The 24,535-nt window shown below is 44.8% G+C and overlaps 1 protein-coding gene and 1 long non-coding RNA gene across 6 annotated transcripts; one reads left to right on the forward strand and one right to left on the reverse strand.

Annotated features, from left to right (window-relative positions):
• The first annotated feature begins 775 nt into the window (after positions 1-775).
• Positions 776-9,625, forward strand: Odf1 (outer dense fiber of sperm tails 1). The gene is made up of 2 exons (XM_090339169.1): positions 776-1,230; positions 9,014-9,625. Exons 1-2 carry the CDS (start codon positions 914-916, stop codon positions 9,489-9,491), a joined length of 795 nt encoding a protein of 264 aa, XP_090195295.1. The 5' UTR covers positions 776-913; the 3' UTR covers positions 9,492-9,625.
• LOC150059093 (uncharacterized) lies at positions 4,340-24,163 on the reverse strand. 5 transcript variants are annotated; one of them, XR_016536684.1, is made up of 6 exons: positions 23,995-24,163; positions 22,325-22,385; positions 21,667-21,773; positions 20,927-21,075; positions 6,302-6,499; positions 4,340-5,523 (listed from the first exon to the last, which is right to left on the reverse strand). It is a non-coding gene; the product is annotated as an uncharacterized LOC150059093 (long non-coding RNA). The 5 variants fall into 5 exon arrangements; XR_016536683.1 differs by lacking the exon at positions 23,995-24,163 and adding an exon at positions 23,248-23,333; XR_016536686.1 differs by lacking the exon at positions 23,995-24,163 and adding an exon at positions 23,271-23,330.
• Between the last annotated feature and the right edge of the window lie 372 nt (positions 24,164-24,535).

Raw genomic sequence — 24,535 nt, forward strand, 5'->3', positions numbered from 1 at the left:
AAAGAGGTGCCCACAAGGCAACTCTGAGGCCGCATCTGTAGTCCAAGAGACTGGTTCCAAATCAGAGCCCCAAACAAGGGTGTCAGGTTCTACAAGTGTATCGGGGTTCAAGACACTTGAAAAATACTCCATGACAAATGCCTGGAGGCCTGGACACAAACCTAGAGCTAGGACAGAATCCTGAGTACTCAGAGAGCTTAAGGACAGGACCCATCCATGCAGATGGGAAGCTAGCTTATCTAGGATTGGTGAGTAAAGGATGGTCAGTTGTCTTGAATATGGAAGGCCAGGGTTTAATCAGCACTGGGGAGGGGGAACATGTGGCCATGATCCAAGAGATTTGAAACTGAAGTCAAGGTCAAAAAGCTCATTTGAGGATGACTGGATAGGAGGGAGACTACAGGGAGGTTCTTGGTTCTTTACATTCTGCCTGCCTGGACTGATCAAGGCTAAGGTTTGAATCAGGGCAAGAGCCAGAAAGGCACAAAGTCAGGATCCAGGCAGTTATTGCCATTATCCTCTCATGGTCAACACATCCCTGTAGTGGCTTGTCCTCAGAGCACACACAAGTCAAGGACATTACAGGGTGGTTCCATGAGCTCTCCCCTCCCCTACCCCCAGCCCTCCCTAAACATCCAGGCTGAAAGCTCAGCCTTAGCATGGGTCGGAGTCAGGGGCTTCGTAACTCTAAGGCGGGTCTCTGCAGACTATGACTCTGTGTGGTTCCCATGGTAACCAGAAGACTATGACATACTTAGAAGGCAGTGAGGTCACAGAACATAAGCTTTAAAGTAAGTGAACCATATGTGCCTCATTTAATTTTAAAAGAGGCCTCTGAGAAGAGCTTAGAACAATTTTTTCCCTCGAGTGCCATTTCCCAAAGGTACTCACAGAACAATAAGGTGTGACTGTAATGGCTGCACTGAGTTGTCTTTTGGACAGTGTTAGACGGGACATAAAGAAGGTGGACAGAGAATTAAGACAATTAAGATGCATCGACGAATGTACACGATGCCTGTGCGACCTTTATATGCATCCCTACTGCTGCTGCGACCTGCACCCTTACCCCTACTGCCTGTGCTACTCCAAGCGTTCCCGATCCTGCGGCCTGTGTGACCTCTACCCGTGTTGCCTGTGTGACTACAAGCTGTACTGCCTTCGCCCGTCCCTCCGCAGTTTAGAGAGGAAAGCCATTAGAGCCATCGAGGATGAAAAGAGAGAGCTTGCCAAGTAAGAGAACTCCCCTCTTACCTTTGTAGACTGGGCAGATCAGTCTTAGAAATTAGGGAGGGAGGGGAGGGAGGGAGGGAGGGAGGGAAGGAGAGGGCAGGTATCCACTAATCCTTCAACAAAGAGAAAAACAAAAGCCTGGACACTGGTGGCTTATGCCACTTAGGAAGCTGAGATCTGAGGATGACAATTCGAAGTCAGCTCAGGCTTTTATCTCCAATTAACCACCCAAAAGCTAGAAGTGGAGCTATGGCTCAAGTGGTAGTTAGCCTTGAACAAAAGAGCTGGGGGGGGGGGCTGGGAAAGTAGCTTAAATAGTAGAGTGCTTGCCTAGCATGCATGAAGCCCTGGTTTTGATTCCTCAGTACCACATACACAGAAAAAGCCAGAAGTGGTGCTGTGGCTCAAGTGGTAGAATGCTAGCTTTGAGCAAAAGGCTCAAGGACTGGCAAGAAAAATAAAAAATAAAAGCTCAGGGACTGGGCCCAGGCTCTTAGTTTAAGCTTCAGGAAAAGAAAAAAATCAGGGAGATGATTCAGGCCCTGAGTCTAAGCCCCAAATACCAGCACACACTCATACACACACAACATATACACATCACATTACATCACATCACATCACCTCTCTCTCTCTCTCTCTCTCTCTCTCTCTCTCTCTCTCTCTCTCTCTCTCTCTCTCACACGCACGCACGCACGCACGCACGCACGCACGCACGCACACAATAATGGCTTAATGACTGGTGACTTAGGAAAGATTTAAGAGTTGGGTCTGTGTGGGAATTGTGACAATTCTCCACAATGTAATGAGGTCAATTGGCAAGGTTTGGTGGTGGTTGACAATTCAAGTGCCAGAGTGACAAATCAGGGGGCTTTTTAATGAGGGAAAGAAAGAGGGGGTATAATTGAAAAGCTATCGGAAGCAACAAGCTGAACAGTTCTTTCTGGTTATGACTAAAGTGATTTAACTATGTTTGGACTTCCAGAAGTGACTGCAGGAAAAGTAATAGTAATTAAGTCCTTAATGTGTGCCAGAGGCCTTGAGAACAGGGAGCAAATTGAACAGAGATATTTCCTCAATTTTGTAGGAAAATGACTCTTCCAGATGCCATTTCCAGGCTGAGTTCAAGTTCACTGAGTTGGGCTGACCACCCATCCCAGCCCCAGGAGGCTGTGTAGATAAACCAGAGAATTTACTAGTAAATTCACAATACACTCGAGGCTTTTTATTGAAGGACCAATTCCATGACCATTTAATTTTTTTTAAGTATTTTCTTACTTGGAGAATAATTTTCTAGGTTAAAAAAAAGGGGATGAGTAAGACATTTTATGTATTGATGTAGTAAGCAATAAAAGGTGGAGAGAGAGAAAAACCTTAATAGTTTTTTTTAACACAGGCAAAGCTAGGTAAAATTCATGGTAAAATAGATGGTGAGAGATGGGTAGGTGGGTGGAGGTAGGTACATCGTATCCCTTGACAACAGTGACAGTGATGATTCAGAACAATAAGGACAATGACTGAGGTCCTCAGTCACCGGGGGAGAAAGGGCTTCCTTCATAATGGGATTAAGTAGTCATACAAGTTTATCCCCACACTGTGAAATAATGCTTATTTTTTGTCCCTTTTTAGGATATCCAGTCCTATGAACTGCTCACTGTGAGGCAGGGATTCTTTACAGTTTGGTCCATATTAAGGGCTTTCTTTACTTTGTGAACAGCCATGTTGTAGCCATGTTTCCCTACATCTTTGAACACTTGACTACCTGGATGCAAGTACTTCAACCTTGTACTCTGGCTACTCCTCTCTTCCCACTCTTGACTGGAACAATGCCTCGGTGTCTTTTGACATCTGGTTTCTCTCTAGGAGGCCTATTTCTTGACACACAGGAGACACAAATCTCAGCTTCATTTTTGGCACAGTAGTTCACACAGGAGGTTAGTGTTTTCTCAGCTTCTCCTGGCTATGTCTCAATCTTTCTTTGTACCAGCAATGTGAAGCTGGCGATGTCCTTATATTAATTCCTGTATCTCTGAATGGATAACTCTTAAGTCCATTTCAGAAGTGACCTGAAATTTGCCCTCTTTCTTTTATCTCTCCTTGGTCATTTCTTTTCCTCATTCATACCACCTGGGGAATTTCTAAGTTCTATTTCTGACAGCTTGACATTTCACAATCCAGAGGGCTTAGTGTCATCTGTAAACCTAAATCTTCATTTTTTCTGAATAGCCTGGATCCCAGATGAGTTAGGATTTTTTTTCAGCAAAAGTAGCTTTTCCCCTGCCTAACCTACCTCTTGAGCCATGACTAAATTAAATAGATCCATAAATATAATTTCAATTCAATTTTATTTTTAACAATATCTGGTGTTGCCCAAGGCTTTTTGAGTTTAGAATTCATATTCACATGACCTTTCACCCCTGAAAAAGAATGTTGAAGAGGTAGCTGGTTGTGACATGTCTTTCAGATGTCAGCCTGTATTATTCAGAAGATTCTGTTTCAGGTCTGCTGTTGCTGGTTTAAGAGTCTCTTGCTCAGACTCTTAAGTGTTCTTTTATGACTGGTATGAAAGTCTCTACCAAAAATTATTATTCAGACTCCTCTTGAGTCCCCTCTCCAGATGGAGAGTTTTTGCTACTTTCTTCCACTGCTTTCCTCATACTTTAAAATACATTTTCTTTTATTCCATTAAGAAAATATTAAATTCCTTCCCTAAGTTTCTTGAGTGTGCCCAAGTATCTTTTATTTGGTTGATCACAGATATGCATTTGGGTTTTATTTTTAGACCTAGGCATCGAAGAGTCAGCCTAATCTATTATTTCTTCAATAGCTGCTTCAAAAGACAGTGTCTTCCTCAGACTTCAATTTAGCACTTGTGTCTTTATCGTGTTTGATGCTTCCTTTTCCTTCTAAATTACCCTTTGTACCTTCAAACACTAAGTAGTACTCTTGCCCCCTCTTCTCTTCTAGGGTCAGAGGAAATTTGAATTTAGTTCTCTTCACAGAGGTGTGAAGTTGTGTGCCCTGAATTTACCTCCACACCTCATAAGCTTCCTTATTTTTTGTACAAAAACTGGAGAAAGAGAAACTAGTTCATCCTAAATCCTGGCTATCACCTAGTTAATGGATGGAATGCTCTTTTTGGCTCCTGCCTGAGACCTTGTGGGCAAATACACCTTGGTTTGCAGGTGTAGTCGCATGGAACTGGGCTCTCGTTTCTGCCCATTTACTGGTGTCCAAAAAATAAATTCTGATGGTCACCAAGTTATCAGTGGTTAGCCTGAATCTCAATTAGAAATCCCTTCAACAATCCCCACACAAGAGTTTCCAGCCTAATATTTTATAAATCAACCTTTTAAACATTTCTTTTCTTGGTACTGCTTCATGACCTGAGTTTGAGTTTTCAGTGAACCCACTCTAAAGCCAGTGAGGCTCAGACTTTAGAGCTGGTGACAGGCTGGTGTTGCCACAGAAGAATACCTTGTGTGCCTCTGGTTCCTCTGAGAGGTCCTTGCTTCCAAAGTGAGCTGGTTCTTCAGTGCACTATCATCAAAATCTTCAGACCTGAAGATCTGGGAGTCCATCAGCCTTTGGATACAAGAGGAGGAGCTGATGCTCATCTAAAGCCAAGTACAATTTTTATTTGCTTTGCAGTGCTGGAGATTGAACTTGGAGCCTTACAAGCGTGAGATGAATGCTTTACCACTGCATCACTCACACACACCCAGTCTCAAAATGCATTTCTCCTGTTTGATTTGACCTTATTGCTTAGTGATACAGAAATTAAGCACTTCAAACTTCAGATTTAGGCCATTCCATGGAAGGTGGAGTCTGATACAGCCAGGTACAGAAGACTTACACTTTGAGTAAAAACTATATGCCTGACACTTCTTGTTCATTTTAACTCTTCTAATATGAATAACATGACCATCATCTTCATTTAAAGATACCTGAAACAGACTGGGCGGGGGGGTGGGGGACACTCTCGATGACTAGGAAGTGGCAGGGCAAGACTGGAAGGAAGCCACATTTGCCTGAGTTTCAACTCTTAAGAGCATCACCACTAGCCAGTGGCTTTCAAAGGTAGTCCCTGGACCAGAATTGGCAACAGTCCTCAGAACTTGTTAGAAAAGCCACGTCAGCTCCACACTACATCTACTGAGTGTGAAACTCAAGTGGAACCCAGATACCCTGCCAGGAGATCACGTAGCATGTGGCTTGCTTCTTTACTACTGTGACTTTTGTCCTCCAAAAGTCTGGGGAGCTGAGTATGGTCACACATGTCTGTAATCCCAGCACCTAGGAGGTTAAAACAAGAGGATCATGAGTTTGAGGCCAGCCTGGGATACATAGATCCTATCTTAAGAAAAAAAAAAAAGACTATCCCAATATGGCCTAGAGAGGGTCTGCCTTCTCTTCCCTTGCTCTGGGCAGATGATAGTCATTTCTAATATCTTTATTACTTTATTCATCATAGGATTGAAACATCTTTTTGAAAGATGGTTGACTAGAAAGTTTACATGGCTACAAGCAGTTTTCTGTATTGTTGAGCATGGTCAGACCTGGGTGGGAAACAGCTCTGAGAAAAGAAGGCAGAAAGGCAGAAACATGGGGCACAAACACAGGCCCCTTCTCTTTGCAAGCTTCCCCCCAGTTTTCCTATGAAGTTTTTGCAAAGAACCAGAGAGGCTGATTCCTGTGCTTACTGACTATAGTTAAGAGTCAGGCTCATTGTGTTGCAAGATCAGGCTGATTAGTAAAAATCTGTACTTGGAAATAAAAGGGCAAGTAGATTGCAAAAAAAAAAAAAATGAGGCCCAGGATAAGAAACACAGGAGCACAGGAGGCAATCTCCTTTTTTCCAGAGCCACATTTGGAATGGAGGGTGGCTCACCAGACAAGAATCAAGTGGCAAATTCTTGAAGATAACTATAGACCCAGAATCAGTGAAAAAACCTGGAGGAGAGTTTTAGGCTGGTTCCCAAAGAGCCCTTTATGGCTGCTATAGGACCAAAGAAACCCGAGAAGCAGGAACTAGAGACCTGGAGGAATCCAGCACGAAAACACATAATCCTACCTGCAAAGAGGCAGATCTGGGAGTTGGTTTTGCCTGCTAGCTGGTGCTCCCACATCAGTCTCCTGCAGAGGACAGCTGGACTTCATGCATCGGGAGCAGCCAAGGCAGCACTGGGAGCTCAGCAGTGCTTCTTGGAGTTCATAGTCCTCTTTGGTTAGGCCTAGCCCTTCTTTAGTAGCAGGATTTGATGTTTTTCACCTGGACAAGAGTCAGAGTCTTAGCCATGCACACATGCCATGAAGGATTTCTGAGAGACCAGGGCTCTGCCCACTCTGCTCTGTACTTTACTACTGGTGTAGTACTAAGCTTTAAGAGATGATCCAGGCACAGAGGGTGCTGCTGAGTCTAGAATTTATGCTGGCTTTCCACAGCTTTGTGAGATCTTCTCTGCCTATTGAATGAGACAGAACACTTGTTCTGCAACTTTAGTGACCAGTGCCCTTTCTTTCTAGAATGGCCTTTGTTCAGCATCCCAGCATCCTGCTCAAAGCAAGAGCTTCAAGTTCTTTGGGGTTGGAGTGGAAATGGGGCTGAATTCTTGCCTTTGATGTACTACTTATGATGTTTCTTTTTGTCTCTATTGTCTCTATTGTTTCTATTGGATCATGTAATTAGCCACTAAGAATCTTGATTTGTAGTTTTCAGTACAAGGATAGTAAAGTGTGTTAAATTGGTGCTGTGAGGACATAGCAAGTAGAAAATAGAGATTAAATGCTATATATGTGTGTGTGTATGTGTAAATATATACACACATATGTATGTTTCCTCAACAACGAAACTCTCTTAGTATGTAAATTTAGAAACACACACACATACAGAAGAAAATTTAACACCGAAGTATACAGGGTTACAGCTATTTTAAGATATTTCATCTGAAGGGTGTATATTTGCATTTTCTGGATCTTCGATGATGAACTTGTACAGCCTATGTAAAAAATAAAAAATCAATGTTGAAATAAAATTCAGCAGAAAAAGTGATGCGCTAATAATCACAGATGCATCATAGTCATGAAGATTTCAATGAAACATGCCTAGCATTTCCATAATACATTAAAAAAGGCAAAAAGCCTAACATCTGCTGGGGCCAGCTCATGCCTGTAATCCTCAGAAGGCTGAGATCTTAGGATCACCATTTCAAGCCAGCTCAGACAGGCAAGTCCTTGAAACTCTTATCTCCAATTAACAACCAAAAAGTCAGAAGTGGATGTGACACCTTTGCTCAAGGTGGTAAAGCATTAGCCTGGAGCAAAAGAGCTCAGGGACAGTGCCCAGGCACTGAGCTCATGCTCCATAACCAACACACACACAGAAAAGCCAGAAGTGGCGCTATGGCTCAAGTGGTAGAATACTACCCTTGAACAAAAAGCTGACAGCACTGCCCAGGTCCTGAGTTCAGGCCCCAGGACTGTCATGCATTTGTACACATGCACACGTGTACACATGCACACACACGTGCACACACACTTGCATGTGCGTGTGCCAAACATTTATCCTAACCCTGTGTCAAACATGGTTATAGATACTGTTCGTGCATCTGCCAAGGCTCTCAATAACCCAATGTGGCAGGAGGCCATCTTTCTCACAGATGAGAAAAGTGATCACAGAGAGGTTAAGTAACTTGCCTACAGAACAGAGCTGGGATGTATTCTAGTTTATGTGCTTCAGCACTTGGCCTCGAAATGATCCTAACCCATCAGTTGCTATGAGCTATTGGCTATTGTTAAGGATTTGCACAGCAGGCTGTTGAGTAACAGTCAGTTTTGCAGGAAACACGGCAGTGATATTTAACAATCAGCTCTGCAGTACCCTGATGTGTAGCATTTCCCCTTGCCATGGTGTAGAGAGTCTTCCCATAGTTGGGTTCTCTACTAGCTCCACTCTTTCAAGTCTGAGACAACCTCAGCATAGCAGGAAGACCCAGTGAGCAGAGCCAAGCCACCTGCCCCGGCTTTTGCTGATGAATCTTGCAGGCTGAATGTGTGACTCATAGCACTGGGTCCTAAAGCTCACAGCCATCTTAAAATTTCATTTATTTGTTTTACTTCTCATTTTATTTTGTTTTTACTATTTTACTTGGATTGAGACAAAGTCTCACTTTGGTGTTCAGGCATGACCACAAACTCTGAGGCTCAAGCAATCCTCCTGCTTCAGCTTTTCAAGGAATTGGGACTATAGCCATACATCACCATACCAGCTTTGATAGCCACCTTATTAAGTACCTTATTAGCCTTGTCCATCTGGGAATGGAACACAGTGATAGAGCACTCACCTAACCTGTCTGAGGTCATAGGTTTGATCCCCAGCATGCGAAAACAAAATAACGAAAGTGTTGTAGTAAAAATAATTGTGACTATTAAAGATCTACAGTGTACCATGGAGAGTGTTAAAAAATTACAGTCTCTTCGAATCCTGTAATAATGCTGTGATCGTAAGTATTCCACCCTTTTACAGGTGATGAGGAGGCTAAGGCCCAAGTTTAATAACTGATAGGAGGAATAAGGATTTAAGAAAGATCTGGAAAGCCAAACAGCCAAGGGGGGTGTAGTGAGGTGGGTGGGGTCGGTGTGATTCACAGGAAGGGGCTCTCACTTTTACATCATACATTCCTGTAAAGTCTGATTTAACAATTTTTTTTCTATTCAAGAAGGCAGCCATTGCCCTCTTACCAGGCTGTGCCTGAGTCCTGAATCCTCTCCTTTCCCTCTCTTCCAGACTCAGAAGAACCACAAATAGAATTCTGGCCTCCTCTTGCTGTAGCAGTAATATTTTAGGATCTGTCAATGTATGCGGCTTTGAGCCTGACCAAGTCAAAGTGCGAGTGAAGGATGGCAAGGTGTGCGTGTCAGCCGAGAGAGAAAACAGGTACGACTGTCTTGGATCGAAGAAGTACAGCTACATGAACATCTGCAAAGAATTCAGCTTGCCGCCCTGTGTGGATGAGAAGGACGTAACGTACTCCTACGGGCTGGGCAGTTGTGTCAAGATCGAGTCTCCATGCTACCCTTGCACTTCTCCCTGCAACCCCTGCAGCCCCTGCAGCCCCTGCGGTCCCTGCGGCCCCTGCGGCCCCTGCGGCCCCTGCGGCCCCTGTGGCCCCTGTAGTCCCTGTAGCCCCTGCGGCCCCTGTGACCCCTGCAGCCCCTGTTACCCCTGTGGAAGCCGATTTTCCTGTAGGAAGATGATTTTGTAGAGTGTACATTAACAAGTTAAGTCTTAGCAGAAGTCAGCTACTCGAGCCAGGCAGCTCTTCCAGCATTTCTCTCCCCTTCCCATGGCCCGTTGTTGTTCAAGAACATAGGAAACTAAATACATAACTGCAATCTACTGGTGGTATGTGGGTGTCTTTTTTTGGGGGGGGGTTCAACTCACCAGGGGAGCCTAGCAGTTAGTGGGCATTGGAGGAATGATTTGCAGTGGGAGAGGAGATGGTGAGATATGCCCTCCAAGTTCTTAAGACACAACCCTAACTTTCCAGGCAAGCCAGTGAGCAGGGCCAGCCCAGAAAACACACGGTTAAAGAGAAGCAGTTGGCATTGTCTTGCCACAGTGTGTCTACTATAGTACTGTGAAATAACAAAGAGAAAATACCTACACCCAAGTGGGTTGGGATTTGCTGTGGCAAGTGATCAGAGCAAGATTATGAGGAGGTGCGAGGAGGTACGAGAATCTGTTCACTGACCAAAACTGAGGCAGCCATACAGTTGGTCAGCGTTCCTTGGAAGGATTGGTTATAACCTCTTTAGGGTTTTCTTATTTTGTTTGTATATTATCTGTAAGCCTCTTGTGGGATTTCTTGCAATTGTCTCCTTATCTTAGTTCCTGAAATTAGTTTCAGACCCCGGAGGTTCAAAGTTCCAAAGTTCCAGAGTGCTGGGCTGGGCACTGGGTGGCTCATTCCTGTAATCCTAGCTACTTCAGAAATAATCTGGTTCAAAGCCAGCCTGGATGAGAAGTCTGTGAGATTCTTGCCTCCAGTTGACCACAAACATCTGGAAATGGAGGCATGGCTCAAGCAGTAAAGTGCTAACTTCAGAGAGAAAAGCTAGGGCGACAATGCTCAAACCTTGAGTGCAAGCCCCAGTTCTGGTCCAAAAAACAACAAAAAACCCGAGGGAAAAATCTGACGGTATAAAGCCAGTGGAATGTCCCTAATGCCTTCACTTCTTTTTTTTTTTTTTTTTTTTTGCCAGTCCTGGGCTCGAGCTCAGGGCCTGAGTACTGTCCTTGGACTTTCTCAAGGCTAGAACTCTACCACTTGAGCCTCAGCACCACTTCCGCCTTTTTTCTATATGTGGTACCAAGGAATTGAACCTGGGTCTTCATGCATGCTAGGCAAGCACTTTAACCACTAGGCCAAACTCTCGGCCCCTGCCTTCACTTCTTAAAAAGACATCTTAGCCTTCATCATTCTGGGGCATTCTAGTCCCAGGAACTAGGGTTGTTGTTTTTTTGTTGTTTTTTTGTTTGTTTGTTTTTTTGCCAGTCCTGGGCTTAAGCTCAAGGCCTGAGCACTGTCCTTGGATTTTTCTCAAGGCTAGAGCTCTACCACTTGAGCCTCAGCACCACGTCCGGCTTTTTCTAAGTATGTGGTACCAAGGAATCGAACCCGGGTCTTCATGCATGCTAGGCAAGCACTCTACCACTAGGCCAAACTCCCGGGCCCTAGGGTTGTTTTTTTTTGTTTGTTTGTTTTTAGTTTGCTTTTTTTTTTTCATCCAAGCCCAGAACTTGAACTCAGTATCTGGCTTTTGCTCCTGGGGTGGTGCTCTACCAACTGAGCCATGCCTCCAACTGCAACAGTTCATTTTTATATTTACCCCCCCACCTGCTCAACTTCCTAGTCCAGTAATTCATCTACAAACCTGCCCGCAAGACATTTGAAATGCTAGGTACTGTGCTTTGCCAAAGGGATAGAGAGGAAGATACTTCAAATTAAATTCAAGGTGAGGTGCTGTGGAGGGATGGAAGGAGAACGGAGCCCTCCAGGGAGCCAGGGAGCCCTTCAGACTGGCATGCACTTTTGACATCACTGTCCTATGGGATACCTCAGGGAAGCCAGTTGGCTGGCCTGGTGAGCCGTCAACTCACCACCCTCATAGGGACAGACTTGAGAGGAAGACAAGTGTGTATTAACTGAGAGCCTACTCTGATGGAGGCATTGTGCCAGGAACTATTCACAAGAAGTATACTTCCAGAAACGTCCATAGGATAAGACTACTGCCCGTAGGGGGCTTTGTCAAAACATCTGACAGTGAGTAGTCGGCACTGCATTGCCTTTGCCCTTCAACATCAAAGAAGAGAGTGTGGGGTGATAGAAGAGGAGGTAAGGTGCAGGTGTATGTCATGTCTGGGGCTGTAGGAACAGATACATATAGGGCTTGCTCCATGAACCAGCTGAGAATAGGAAGTAGAGAGAAGGGAGAAGAAAGAAGAGACACTTGGGTGGGTACTGGTGACTCACACCTGTAATCCTAGCTATTGTGGAGGCTGAGATCTGAGGATTGTGGTTCCAAGCCAGTCCAGGAAAGAAATCTGTGAGACTTAACTACCAGAAAACCAAAAGTAGAGCTATGGCTCAATGCAAGAGCACTAGCCTTGGGCAAAAAAAGTTCAAGCTCCAGGACACACACACACACATGCACACGCAAGCACGTGCACATATGCACTTTCTAATTGTCTTGGACCCTCAGGCTCGAACAGATGTAGCTTTAAATACAGTGTTCAGATTGGAGTCCAGTCATAAATATCATTTTTTGCCTATCTGGAAGGAAGATTGGGGTCTTGAATGGATAAAAGCAAGACAGCACAGCTGGGAGTTGAAAGATGAAAAAGGTTCTTTCACTAATTTAACTAATAATCATATAACTTTGGTAAATGTGACAACTCCTAATAAATGTGATTAGTAAATATTGTAGAATTAAGGTTGGAAATTAAGATAATTGAACTTCATGGAATATATTTTAGAGCTGAAGAGCTGTTTAATTTTTGTAAGTTTCTCAGGTACTGGAAAATTTATTCCCAGTGGCTATGTTGTTTGATTTCTTTCAAAACTCTTGTAGTAAATTCTATAAAATGATTTTAAAGAACATTTGACTGCTCTTCAGTTTCTATTTATCTCAAGTTTGGGGCTAAGGTATAGCTTACTGGTAGAACGCATGCTTAGTATGCATGAAGCCATAGGTTTGGTCCCAAGCCTCTATCCCCAATAGCAATCAAACACACAAACTCTACACAGAAATCCCTTTATCTATCTCTATCCCATGTAAGTGTCATTAGCTGAAAAATTGGCCCATTGCTTAGGCTTCTTGATTTTGGTGACGATAGAAAATTTGACAGACTTAAATATTCCTCCCCTAAAGCTCCACCAAACACTGGTTCCAGCATTACTCATTAAGGCCATCAATCAATCAAATATCTTGATGGCTCATAATTCTGGCCTTCCACTGATAACAAGGCCAATGATTCTAGGCTCTTGGGTGTGCTTCAGAGAAAGTGTCCGTAATGGAGAGTTCTGGAGACAGAATGCCAAGAACAGTGTTGGAAACCCAGCAGGTTATTCCTGAGGCAACTGGTATATCATGTGAAGCCTTTTCTAGCAAGTAATCTTTCCCTGAAGAACAAGAGAGTTAATAGAAAATAGTCTTCCCTTTTTTCCCCTCTCTTTTCCCCTTCTCTTCCCTTCTCATAACGTCCCTTCTCCCTTCTCTACCTTCTCTTCCCTTTTCTTTTCTTTTCCTGTTTGCCTTCCCTGCCATCCTGCTTCTCCATAGGGCATCATGCTAGGCACTGAGGAACCAGAGATCAGTAAATCTAGAGAGAAGTTAAATCTATAGAGTAAATGGAATGAATAAGATAGCTGGACTTGAAAGGGATTTCAATATCTGTTTTATCATCTATAAAATCAGGTCACATACCTCTTATTTTTATTTTGTTTGAGACAGGATCTTAGTATTTAAGCCCAAGCTGACCTTAAGCCCATCATCCTCCTGCCTCAGCCTCCAGAGGTCTGGAATCATACACTGTAATCCCTGAAGATGCCAAGTCAGAGCCATCCCAGAAAGCTCAGATACATTACTTAGAATTCAGAAGCAAAATTAGAGCAAAAGCATAGCTCTAAATCATTGTCCCTTCTAGGCCTCCTATTTCTATCTCAGCATTTCTATCCCTTTTGCTTAACCCTGGCAGTCTCTTAATTTGTAATAGAAATTGAGAAGAACATCTTTTAACTTTGGGTGAGAGGAAAGCAATCTAAGCAACACAGGGCAACCAGAAGCTATAAGAGAAAATACTGTGTGTGTGTGTGTGTGTGTGTGTATGTGTGTGTGTGTACATATACATGTATATACATATGTATACATATATATAGTTCCATTTCTAAGTATTGCCAGACACAGGGCACAGTGCTATTCATCTCTACATCTATCACTTGGGAGGCAGAAGCAGGAAGATGAATTCAAGTCCAGCTGGGCAACAGAGCACAGCCTTGTCTCAAAAACAAAGCAAAACCCAAAAGATTTTAAAAGTGAGGAAACAATTGAAACTTGGTATTAGTTAATAGACAATTTGAAAAGCAAAAAACAAACTTACAGCCAGGAATTTGGCCTAGTGGTAGAGTGCTTGCCTACCATGCACAAAGACCCAGGTTCAATTCCTCAGCATCACAACATAGAAAAGCTGGAAGTGGTGTTGTGGCTCAAGTGGTAGAGCGCTAGCCTTGAGAAAGCCCAAAGACAGTGCTTGGGCCCTGAGTTCAAGCCCTAGGACTGGCAAAAAAAAAAAAAGCCACCACCAACCCATGGCAAGGAAGTCTTTGAGACTCTTATCTCCAAGTAACTACCAGAAAACCCAGAGTGGTGCTGTGGCTCAGAGTGCTAAAGCAGGAGCCTTGAGCTGGAAATCTCAGGGACAGTGCTCAGGTCCTGAGTTTAAGCCCCTCAATGTGTTTCTTGGATTTGTCTGCATCAACTGTGTGGCTAAGATCCTCAAATCGTGGTCACTTGGGACTGTAACTGTATCAATGCCCTATCAGAGAGGACTTCTTTAGAGTGACAAAACTGTTCTGGGTGGCTCTGTGATGGTAATGATAAGACATTGTGCATCTGTCAAAGCCTATACAACTTTGTAGTAGAAAGAGTAGCCCAGTGTGTACAAGTTTCAAAACAAAATCAGTGAGGACAAGAAGTCTGTGATTGTTGGAAATATAGACCCAATGGTTCTCAGGTGCTGTTTGATTTCTTTCAAAATGTTTTAATGTATTATATACATTCCATGTGAGGCAGGAATGATTTCAGGTGGCACATGCCTTTAATCCCAGCATTAGAAAGTCAGGAAAAGCCTGAGTTCCAAGCCAGCTTGTGCCTACAGAGCAAGATTCTACCTCAAAATTAAAAATGATGCCGGGTGTGGTGGCTCATGCCTGTAAACCTAGCTGTAAACCTAGGCTGAGATTTAAGGATCGCAGTTTGAAACCAGCCCTGGCAGAAAAGTCCCTAGGAGACTCCTCTCCAATTAACCATTCAAAAATTGGAAGTGGATCTGTGCCTCAAAGTGTTAGCCTTGAGCAAAAGAGCTCAGGCCCAGAATTCAAGATTCACAACTGACAAAAAAAAAAAAGAAATTTATATTACAAAACAGCTCATGGAAACGGGGAAAGTGGTGGCCTACATGACAGTGGAAGTGAATTCCAGTTCAGCCCCCAGCAGATCCACCTACCGATTACTAGAACTTCTGAATGAATGTTTTCATGGCAAAAGGTATTAAGGCAAATCTGCATGCTTAGTACGTGGGTAAGGATTTTAATTAGGAGTGAGGATCCGGAGTTGTCCAGGTAGGCTCATGTGATCACATGGTCACAGATCTCAGTTCTGTGGCCTCTTGTGGTGGAGTAACACCAGCCAGGGGGCCACGAGCCAATGTCACCTCTAGATGCTGGGAAACAATGAAACCGAGTTGCCCTTGAGTCTACCAAGGGAATATAGTCTATTGATAACTTTGACTTGGAAAGTTCTGACTCCAGAATTTGAAGAAAATTAATTTGTGTTATACTTTAGTATAGCAACAAGAGAAAATGATACAAGGTCATGGTTAAGAGAGGCTCCATTTCTTCTTTAGCTCTTCTGAGTTCCTGAGGGGAGATTTTTTTATGGAATGAAAGTAGTAGGCCAAGAACCTCAGATTTCAGCAGAGGAGAAGGTTAGTCCTGCAGGAGTAGTGTGTGCAGAAACCCTAAACGATCCTATGACTGACTTAGGGATGGCATGGCCCTTAACCCTTGCCTACACATCTGAGTCTGCCAAGGACACTCATAAACTTCCCAGAGGGATTCTCACACTGGTCCACAAGAGACACTTAGTATGGCTTGGGAGATATGAAGGGCCCAGTAACCCAACGATCTAGGAGAACAGAAAAACTGAGTTGAATGACTCTGTGCAGAACTTTAATATGTGTGGCTGTCAGTATTGGAGCTTGAACTCAGGGCCTAGGCATCGTTCCTTGGCTGCTTTGCTCAAGGCTGCCACTCTACCACTTGAGATACAGCTCTACTGTCATCTCATTGGTTAATTGGACATAAAAATCTCAGCCTCCTGAGTAGCTAAGATTACAGGTATGAGCCACAAGCACCTAGCTTCTGTTCACGATTTATACACCGATGAAAACAGAACTTGAAGCAGGAAAAAATCAATGAAATTCACTTAATGTGCATTAAAACAGCAGTACATATGTATGCACATTCAAGAATACATATCAATCTAGATGCCAGTGGCACAAGTCTGTAATCCTCCCTACTCAGGAGACTAAGATCTGAGGATCACAGTTTGACAGTTTGAAGCCAGCCTGAGGAAAAAAAATAAAAACAAAAAAGACTTTTTATCTCCAATTAACCACCAAAAAGCCAGAAAGGCATCTGTGGTTCAATGGTTCAAGTGGTAGAGCATTAGCCTCAAGCAGAAAAATTCAGGGATAGTGCCCAGGCTCTGAGTATGAGCACACACACACACACACACCAAAGGAACACTTATCAAATCCATGGGACTCTCAGAGCAGGGAAGCCAGAAGGCTGAAGAAGTAAAAAAATATATATATGACAAGCCTTATGAGTGACTGATGCTAAAGAGCTGTGTTTTGAGAAATCTGATCAAATCATCTGGGGAGGAAGAATAAGAGAAGGAAGTGGAAAAGTTATTGTTTAAAAAAAGGTCCAGTGTGGGTGAGCCAGTCATTTTTAAATGCTCTGAAAGGACCCTTGATTGCAGGGCTGGGAGATTGCTGGTCCCACCTACCACAGGCACATCTGTAAAGGAACTTGTAAAAAAAAAAAAAAAAAGGCGGGGGTGGGGGGAGATATAGGGGCCTGGTGGTAGAGTGCTTGCCTAGCACACACGAAGACCTGGATTCGATTCCTTTGTACCACATACATAGAAAAGCTGGAAGTGTTGCTGAGGCTCAAGTAGCTTTGAGAAAGTCCAAAGACAATGCTCAGGCCCTGGGCTCAAGCCCAGGACTGGCAAAAAAAAAAAGAAAAAAGCTGGAAGTAGTGCTGTGGCTCAAGTGGTAGAGCCTTAGCCAAGGACAGTGGTCAGGCCCTAAGTTCAAGTCCCAGGACTGGCAAAAAAATTTTTTTAAAAAGGGCGATATAGAGAGCAGGAAGGAGTTGGGGGGAAGCACAGAGGCCCTTAAAATGGTGACTCTTAAATAAGGACAATGGCACTGTGGAAAATCCTCTTTATTTTTGTAATGATATTTTGCAGGATTTCTTTCTTCTCTGGCCTAGACAGATTACAAACTCAATCCTTCAGCTTCAGCCTCGCAAGTGCTAGAACTGTAGGTGGACACCATTGTTCTCCACTCTAGATTGCCTTCAGTATCATTATATTGCTTTTTCTATTTTGTAGTGATGTAACTTTTTGTTTTTAAGTTGGTCAGTTTCTAAGGAGGGTTAAGAACAGCCACTTGACATTTTAAAAGCTCAGACTGAATAGAAGCATGTGCCAAAGTTAGCAAAAAATAAACTTGAAACCGCAGTGGAAACAAGAGTTAATGCTTTAAAAGCAAATAGAAATTTTAATAGTGATACTTGAAACATGTATCCTGTTTCATTGCAGTTAAAATATAGGAACTAATACTGAACTAATACTTGCTATCTAAATAACTGATACGCCTTGATTAAGAAAGAAAGGAAAGAAAGAAAGAAAGAAAGAAAGATATTTAATCGCGCGTTTTAGACTGGGTTGCCCCAGAAAGCACAAACCGGAATAAATCAGAAAAGAAACTGAGAAGGCAGCCAGAGAAGTGGGCGTGGCCTCAGGTCAGAAAGCTAGTCTGACACTGAGTGACAGCAAGAGAGCGGGCGGGCGGGCCCAGCCCGTCAGGACTGACCAGTCACCAGCGAGTTCACAAAGCCAAAGTCACAAGTCTGAAGAGACCACGCCCCCAGAGGTGAGCCTGCCCCAAATCCTATCACACACCCCCATTGGCCAGACGTGGCCATGGGGGCGTGGCCTCGGTTGCTGTGAGGTTGATTTCAGACCCCAGCGCGGAGCTGCCCCCTGCAGCTGAAGTGCCAAGCTCTCTCCTCCCCTCCCCATCTCAGCGCTCCGGGGCGTGGCCATGTGTAACCCAAACCTAGTGTGTATGCTTGGGCCTTGATCCGAGTGGAGAATTTGTAATTTAGCAAGGACAGAAACTAACTGGAAAGAGTTTAAGGGTTTTCTAGAACTTATTTGAAACACTCATTGTGTAAGTTTATTTGTGTGATGACAAGTATAAGGAAGAAAGAGGGCAAGGAAAACTGTCATTTATTTGGAATGAATGGCATTGCATTCATTGCTCAGGAGGAGAAGGGGAGGGAACAGACTGAATCCTGGGCAGCAAAATGGGCCAGGAGGAGATTACAGAATTGGTACATTCATTAGGTAGAGACCCTGGCTTCTTGTTAGGATTGCTGGGAGAATATCCCAGGTGTTTAAGTACATCAGCATTGCTCATCCTGAGGTAAAATACTTCCCTTGTGTGAGATGTGCAGTATAGGGAGAGCTTTGGAAAGGGCAAGGAGGAAATGATGAAGGGAGGGAGGAAGGGAGGGAGGTGGACGGGTGGGCAGGCTATGCTTCTATAGAGCCCCTTCCTTCTACACCATAAGCTGCTCCAGAGAGATGCCTGGAACTAGCATCCTCCCAGCTTGCAAAGTGGAGGCTGGAAGACTAAGTTCGATTAAAACTAAGTGAAAATAAGTTATATCTTTGGCATTTATGGAGAGAATCATAGCCATTTCAAACTTATTTCATGATGTATTTGGGAAAGTCTACATCCAGACCATTTGTTCAGGGCATTATACTCTTAGGGTTGTGCAAGGATCAGGAAACATGCACTGGTAAGCAATCTTTGGCCTGCAGCCACGGTTGGGCATCTCTGGCTAGGAAAATACAAGTGATGGCTCCTCTTGTCCAATACCTTACCTAGGCGGCCTACCCCACGGACATCTTCTCCATGCTCGCTGAATAGTTTATACCATTTCTCAAATTTCAAACCCATTACACTGAATTTGCTAGGCTGTAATGCTGCAAATTTCAATGGCTTCAAAAATAAGTGTTTGTTTCTTGCTCACATACAAGGCTAGGGCAAATATTGTTGGTTGGCCAGTGGCTTTCAGGGACCTGTGTGCCTTTAATTTTGTGGCTGTGCCCTCCTGGATCCTAGAGGCTCTTTTTGCCCAAAAAGAAAAGAGCAAAGACATATTTACTTCCAACCCCCTAAGCCAAGAAATGCCACACATTGCTTCTACTCAATCTAAAGATGGATCTAGTCACATGGTGCTGGCTAGATGTAGGGCAGTCTGGGAAATGTAGTTCCTGGCTGAGTGGCTCAGTAAAATGGAAGGAGACAGGAGAGAGTGTGAGACTCTGTTGTACAACTTGCCATCTTTGTCACACCTGCCACGATTCCAGATGTAGCTAGTGACCAGTTTCTATTTTACTGGAAAATGGACCATTGAAATATTCCATTATCTTCCCACCACCAAATCTGCAAACACACACACACACACACACACACAGAGTCTTCTCTGGGTTACTAGTGCAATCCATAAATACAGAGGATTTCCATCATCTGTGTTTTTATGGAAGGCACCCTTAGATTAGAACATTGAACAACTCCTAATAAAACTCTCCATAATCCTCCAGTATCCATCTAATATTCAGGCCTGTGTGCCTGTGTGCAATTTCCTCCTCTTGAGGGTGGACTGAGCTTAGTGACTTGCTTCTGATAAGCAGAATATTGCAAAAGTAATGGATATCACGTCCATCTAGTTTATAAAATGTCTATCCTGGGTTTGGGTTTAGCTTAGTGGTAGAGTGCTGGCCTAGCGTTCAGTCCCCAGCTGTGCAGAATGAAAGAGAGGCTAGCGGAGGAAAGGAGAAAGGAGAGGGAAGAAAGGAGGGAGAGAGAATGGGAATAAAGCTATTCTTTTGTCGAGCCCTCTCCCAGTCTTCTTCGCTTACACTGTGGAAACTGCTCACATAGTAAAGTGCTCAGTGAAGACCCCAGAAGACATATTGACCCCAGCTTTGGATGGGAGCCTAAGCCAGGCATCTGGCTAAGTGTGTACCACCTGGATTGCTGTGCTACCCCACACCGGGCTAGCCACCACAAAATACTACAGACAGAAGGCCTTAGACAACAGAAAATGGCTTCTTCCCAGTACCAGAGGGTTTGTTCCCTCTGACTGGCAGGTGATGCCTTACCCAAGCATCATATACCACCCCTACCTCCTGCCCCTTTCTGGGATGCTCTGAAGCCCTCAAGGGCATTTAGTTCCTGAAGGGAGAGTGTGTGTCCCCCTCCAAGCAAGGCCTGTAGGACTCAGGAAGGTCTCTTCTGCACACCAAAGCAGGAGCTGGTGGCCATGGAAAGGAAGTATCGAATATCCTCTCCACTACAGGTACAATGCAGGCCCAAGCTGTGGCAGAAAGAGCTTTCAATTGAACCATGACTACCGTTTTCTATCAAAACACTTTTGTTTTTGTTAACTCAAAATAAGTTGAATGTATACATAGTTAAAGCCCAAGGAAACTCAGTTGTGGAGATTTTCAGTTCTATGGGTGGGACGTAGGCCCTGCTAAGGATGAAAGGTTCTGCCAATGGCCAGGTTGCAACACCGCCACTAGAGGGCACCAGCACATGCAACTTCTACTCCTCCACTCCATTGGGCGGCCAAGGAGCTCTGCTTTCCCAGTGGTTGCCTGGAAGCCATGCTTTATGCAGAGACAGCGACTGCATTTTTCACTTTATTTCTAAAAGAGGGAATAGAGGGAAAGCTTTCATGTTCTGTTTTTTTTCCGCTTGTCCTGGAGAACTAAGGGGTCACATAGCAGACCATTAGCCTGCCAGGGATTAGGAGAAGCCTAGATGGACACCGAACTTCCTCATTTGAGAAGGTTTTTGTTTGTTTTTTATTTTGTAACTATTTGATTTCTTGGAGAATTGCTTTTGGTTCACATCTACCTAGAAATGAATATAAGCCATGGAATCATGATTTGCATTATTTTTTCTTAGATGCTTTTGGTTATGTTTTGGTTTTGCTCTGGGTGGGGAGACATAGTGAGCACCCTGGGAGCTGCCCCTTCTCACCTGCTTCCCGTAGAACTGAAGGAGCCTTGCCACGCTCTGGTGGGTGCTGTGGTCTTCTAGCTGCGTGGGCACCGCGCTCTGAGCACCTGGCCTGGATACTGTGTAGAAAGGAGGTCCTGGAGCCTCAGAGTCCAGAGAGAGGAAAAGATCTGCAGACAGGTTGGGAGATGGGGAATTATTCTTATGGAGGAGAGTGTCACCCCACTTCCAGGCAGGACAGCAAGCAGCAACCAGAAAGTTTCTACTGGGGAAGAGGAGCCAGTGAGAAAGCCAGCCCTGTCTGTAGGTCTTGGGGCGGGAGTTGCCTATTACGGGATGGAGAGGACACCACCACCGTGTGCTTTGCTCCTGTGTGAGCCCCCAGGGGTCCCAAGTCCTGCTCTACACCAACCCCCACCACTTCCATCTCTGTCTCTGGGGAATGGCACATGCACTATGACAATACTTGGTGTTCTTTTTGTTTTGTGCCAGCATTGGGGCTTAAACTCAGGGCCTGGGCACTTTCCCTGAGCTTTTTGGCTCAAGGCTATCACACTACCACTTGAATCACATTTTCCTTGTGGGTGTTTTGGTCGTTTATTAGAGATAAGAATCTCACAGACTCTTTCTCAGCCTGCACTGGCTTTAAACCACCGTCCTTAGATCTCAGCCTCCCTAGTTAAGATTACAGGTGTGAGCCACCAGCACCCGGCCCCTGGTATGTTTTGAATGCAGCAGAGGACAGGGGAAGTGGAATTTACCTGTGTGACACTAATGGACTATGTCCACTTCATTCACTGGAAGCCAGTGCTGGCGACCCAATGTGTGTCATCCAACTCCAGGCCTTGGGGCCTGCTCTGGTCCGCTGCTGAATAACAGAAATAAGAAGCTGAACTTGAGGGTTTAATTGCAATTATGTTGAATTCAAATAGTCACTACTGAACTATGCAGATTCTGAGAACTGATGCAAAGACCTAAGTGGGGGCCTCTAACCCGGTGCAGGTGATCAGAGGTAGGTCAGGATAGAGACGATGACCTGGCACTGTGTGCAGGGCAGGAGCCGTGACAATGCTAGCCTAGGGATGAAGTAGGCATGAGACTCCAGGTGTAGTCACATCCAGTGAACCTTGCAAGTTACAAGCAGATGACTGGTAGGGTTAAGCCTGGCCCTACTCACCCCAAATCAAACTTTTTTTTTTTGCCAGCTTGAACTCAGGGCCTGAGCACTGTTCTTGGACTGTCTCAAGGTTCGCACCCTACCATATGAGCCACAGCACCCCTTCTGGCCTTTTCTATGTATGTGGTACCAAGGAATTGAACCCAGGTTTTCCTGCATGCTAGGCGAGTACACCACCACTAGGCCAAACTCTCAGTCCCTCGACCCAAACATTTCTACAGAAGGATTATAAAAGTACTCACAGGTTTAAAAGAGGCCAAGGCTACTTCTGTCTGGAGAACCAAGGAGGACTTGCTGGAAGAACTAACATTTGATCCAACCGAGCCAAAATTCCATGTAACATCAATGAAGACAGAGCAAGTGAGAGGCATGTGGAAGAATGGAGAAAAGTTCACATTGGTTTCAGGGAAGATATTTGAAATGAGGGGAAAAAATAGGTTAAAGAAAAGTAGAAAAGCCCTTGATTCCTTGGCTCAGAAGGTTCTTGTTTTGAGCATGGCCTTAAAAACCCAAATCAAAGAGTACGTGGCATTCAGATTTTGGTGGAATTACCAAATTTCTCTCCATATAAAGATAATGACTTTTCAGGCTGGGAGTGTGGCCTAGTGGTAGAGAGCTCGCCTAGCATGCATGAAGCCCTGGGTTCAATTCCTCAGTGCCACATATACAGAAAAAGCCAGAAGTGGAGCTGTGGCTCAAGTGATAGCATTCTAGTTTGAGCCAAAAGAAGCTCACGGGCAGTGCCCGTGTCCTGAGTTCAAGCCCTAGGACTAGCGAAAAAAAAAAACAAAACTGGTAGTGACTTTTCATCTTCATCAACACCATAGGAAAAGTTTGTTTCTAGCCAGGAATGTCCAGATTTTCAGCACCTGAGATCCTACCACCTCTGCCCCCAGAGTGCGTGTGTGTGTGTGTGTGTGTGTGTGTGTGTGTGCGCGCGCGCGCACCAATCCTAAGGCTTGATCCTAAGGCCTGAGAACTGTCCCTGAGCTTTTCTTTTGCTCAGGGCTAGCTCTCAACCACTTGAACCACACCTCCACTTGCAGCATTTTTGGGTAGTTAATTGGAGATAAGAGTCTCAGAGACATTCTTGCCTGAACTGGATTCAAACCTCCATCCTCAGATCTCAGCATCCTGAGTAGCTAGGATTAGAGGTGTGAGTTACCAGCATCTGACAATGTAGTTTACTTTGAAGAAACACTCCAAGGGTAGCTGGATTCTCCCACTGGTCCTGTCCTGGCACCTTCCCTTCCCCCGCAGGGATTCAGCATTCTAGGAGACTAACTGCCCAACGGTCCCTCCAGCAGGCCCTGGCCCTGACAGAAGACCCATCTCAGCTGGCTATGCCATGCAGTCATGGTTACTGTCTTTCCCTATGTATGGTGGGGAGAAGGGCCGCAGGCAGCAGGCCTATGTCCAAAGACAGCAGATCCCTCGACCCACTCTGTACAAATGAGTTTTGAGGCAGTGGCCTGTAGGGGGCAAGGGGTGGCATCAGAGCAGTGGCAACACACCATGGAGTGACCCAACCTCTATGAAGCTGCCAGAGGCTATGGGAGGCTGCCTCTGCAGGCCACAAAAAACCTTCATGGAACAGTGAGCTATGGTATATTTATGGGGTACAGTATGGAATGTCAATACTTGCATGCAATGTCTACAGAAATTAGCAATGCAATGTGTTTTAAGCAAAATAAAAGCTAACAATTCAGCTTTTGTAAGCGGCCCTTGAAAAGCTGCTTTTGAACAGGTAGCCTCCAGGCCCCACCCGCCCTCCCCCATCTGGCATAGGAGCCCTTTGATCTGTCTTCACTCCTGCAGCCGCCTCGAGTTGTGGAAGAGCAACTGTGTATGCCACCCTAAGCATCTTGTGACAAAAACGAAGTCTCCCATCAGCTAGGCAATGCCTTCTTACCTTGTGCCAAAAGACAAAGCTGCACCCAAGAGAACAGCTTTTTGCTCTCGTGCCTGATTCCCTTAAGTGGTCATTCAAAACCTCTCTGGAGACTATCCTGGGCCAAGGGACTGTCACACACCCAGTGCCCAGGCTGGGCCCCTGCCTGGGACTTGGGACAGTTCTACATGTGCAAGTCCTTAGGACCCCTCCCCCCACCTGATTTAACCTAAGGCCAAGGCGTGTACCCACCAAGATGGCTGAAGACGCACTGAAGCACTGTCTCCCAAACTGCCTTGTGATAAACCCCCGTTCTTTGGCCCTTGCTGTGTCAATTGATTTGGGATATGGAGGTGAGTGGCTAGGTCTGACTCCTGCAAGTTTGGGCTTGGCATCTAAAATAGGGTTTCAATTTGATAGATTTAAAATGTGACTCAGAAGACGGGGTCCCAGGGTCATGACCTGGCCTGGCTGGATTCATGGCGCCTGCACCCTGCATCCACATCTGGCCAAGTCTCTTACCTCCCTCAAATCACCCAAAGGGCACCGATGGGGGTTCCTT

Source organism: Megascapheus bottae, chromosome 9, assembly GCF_031878675.1.
Source record: "Megascapheus bottae isolate mThoBot1 chromosome 9, mThoBot2.hap1, whole genome shotgun sequence".
NCBI classification, from domain to species: Eukaryota; Metazoa; Chordata; class Mammalia; order Rodentia; family Geomyidae; genus Megascapheus; species Megascapheus bottae.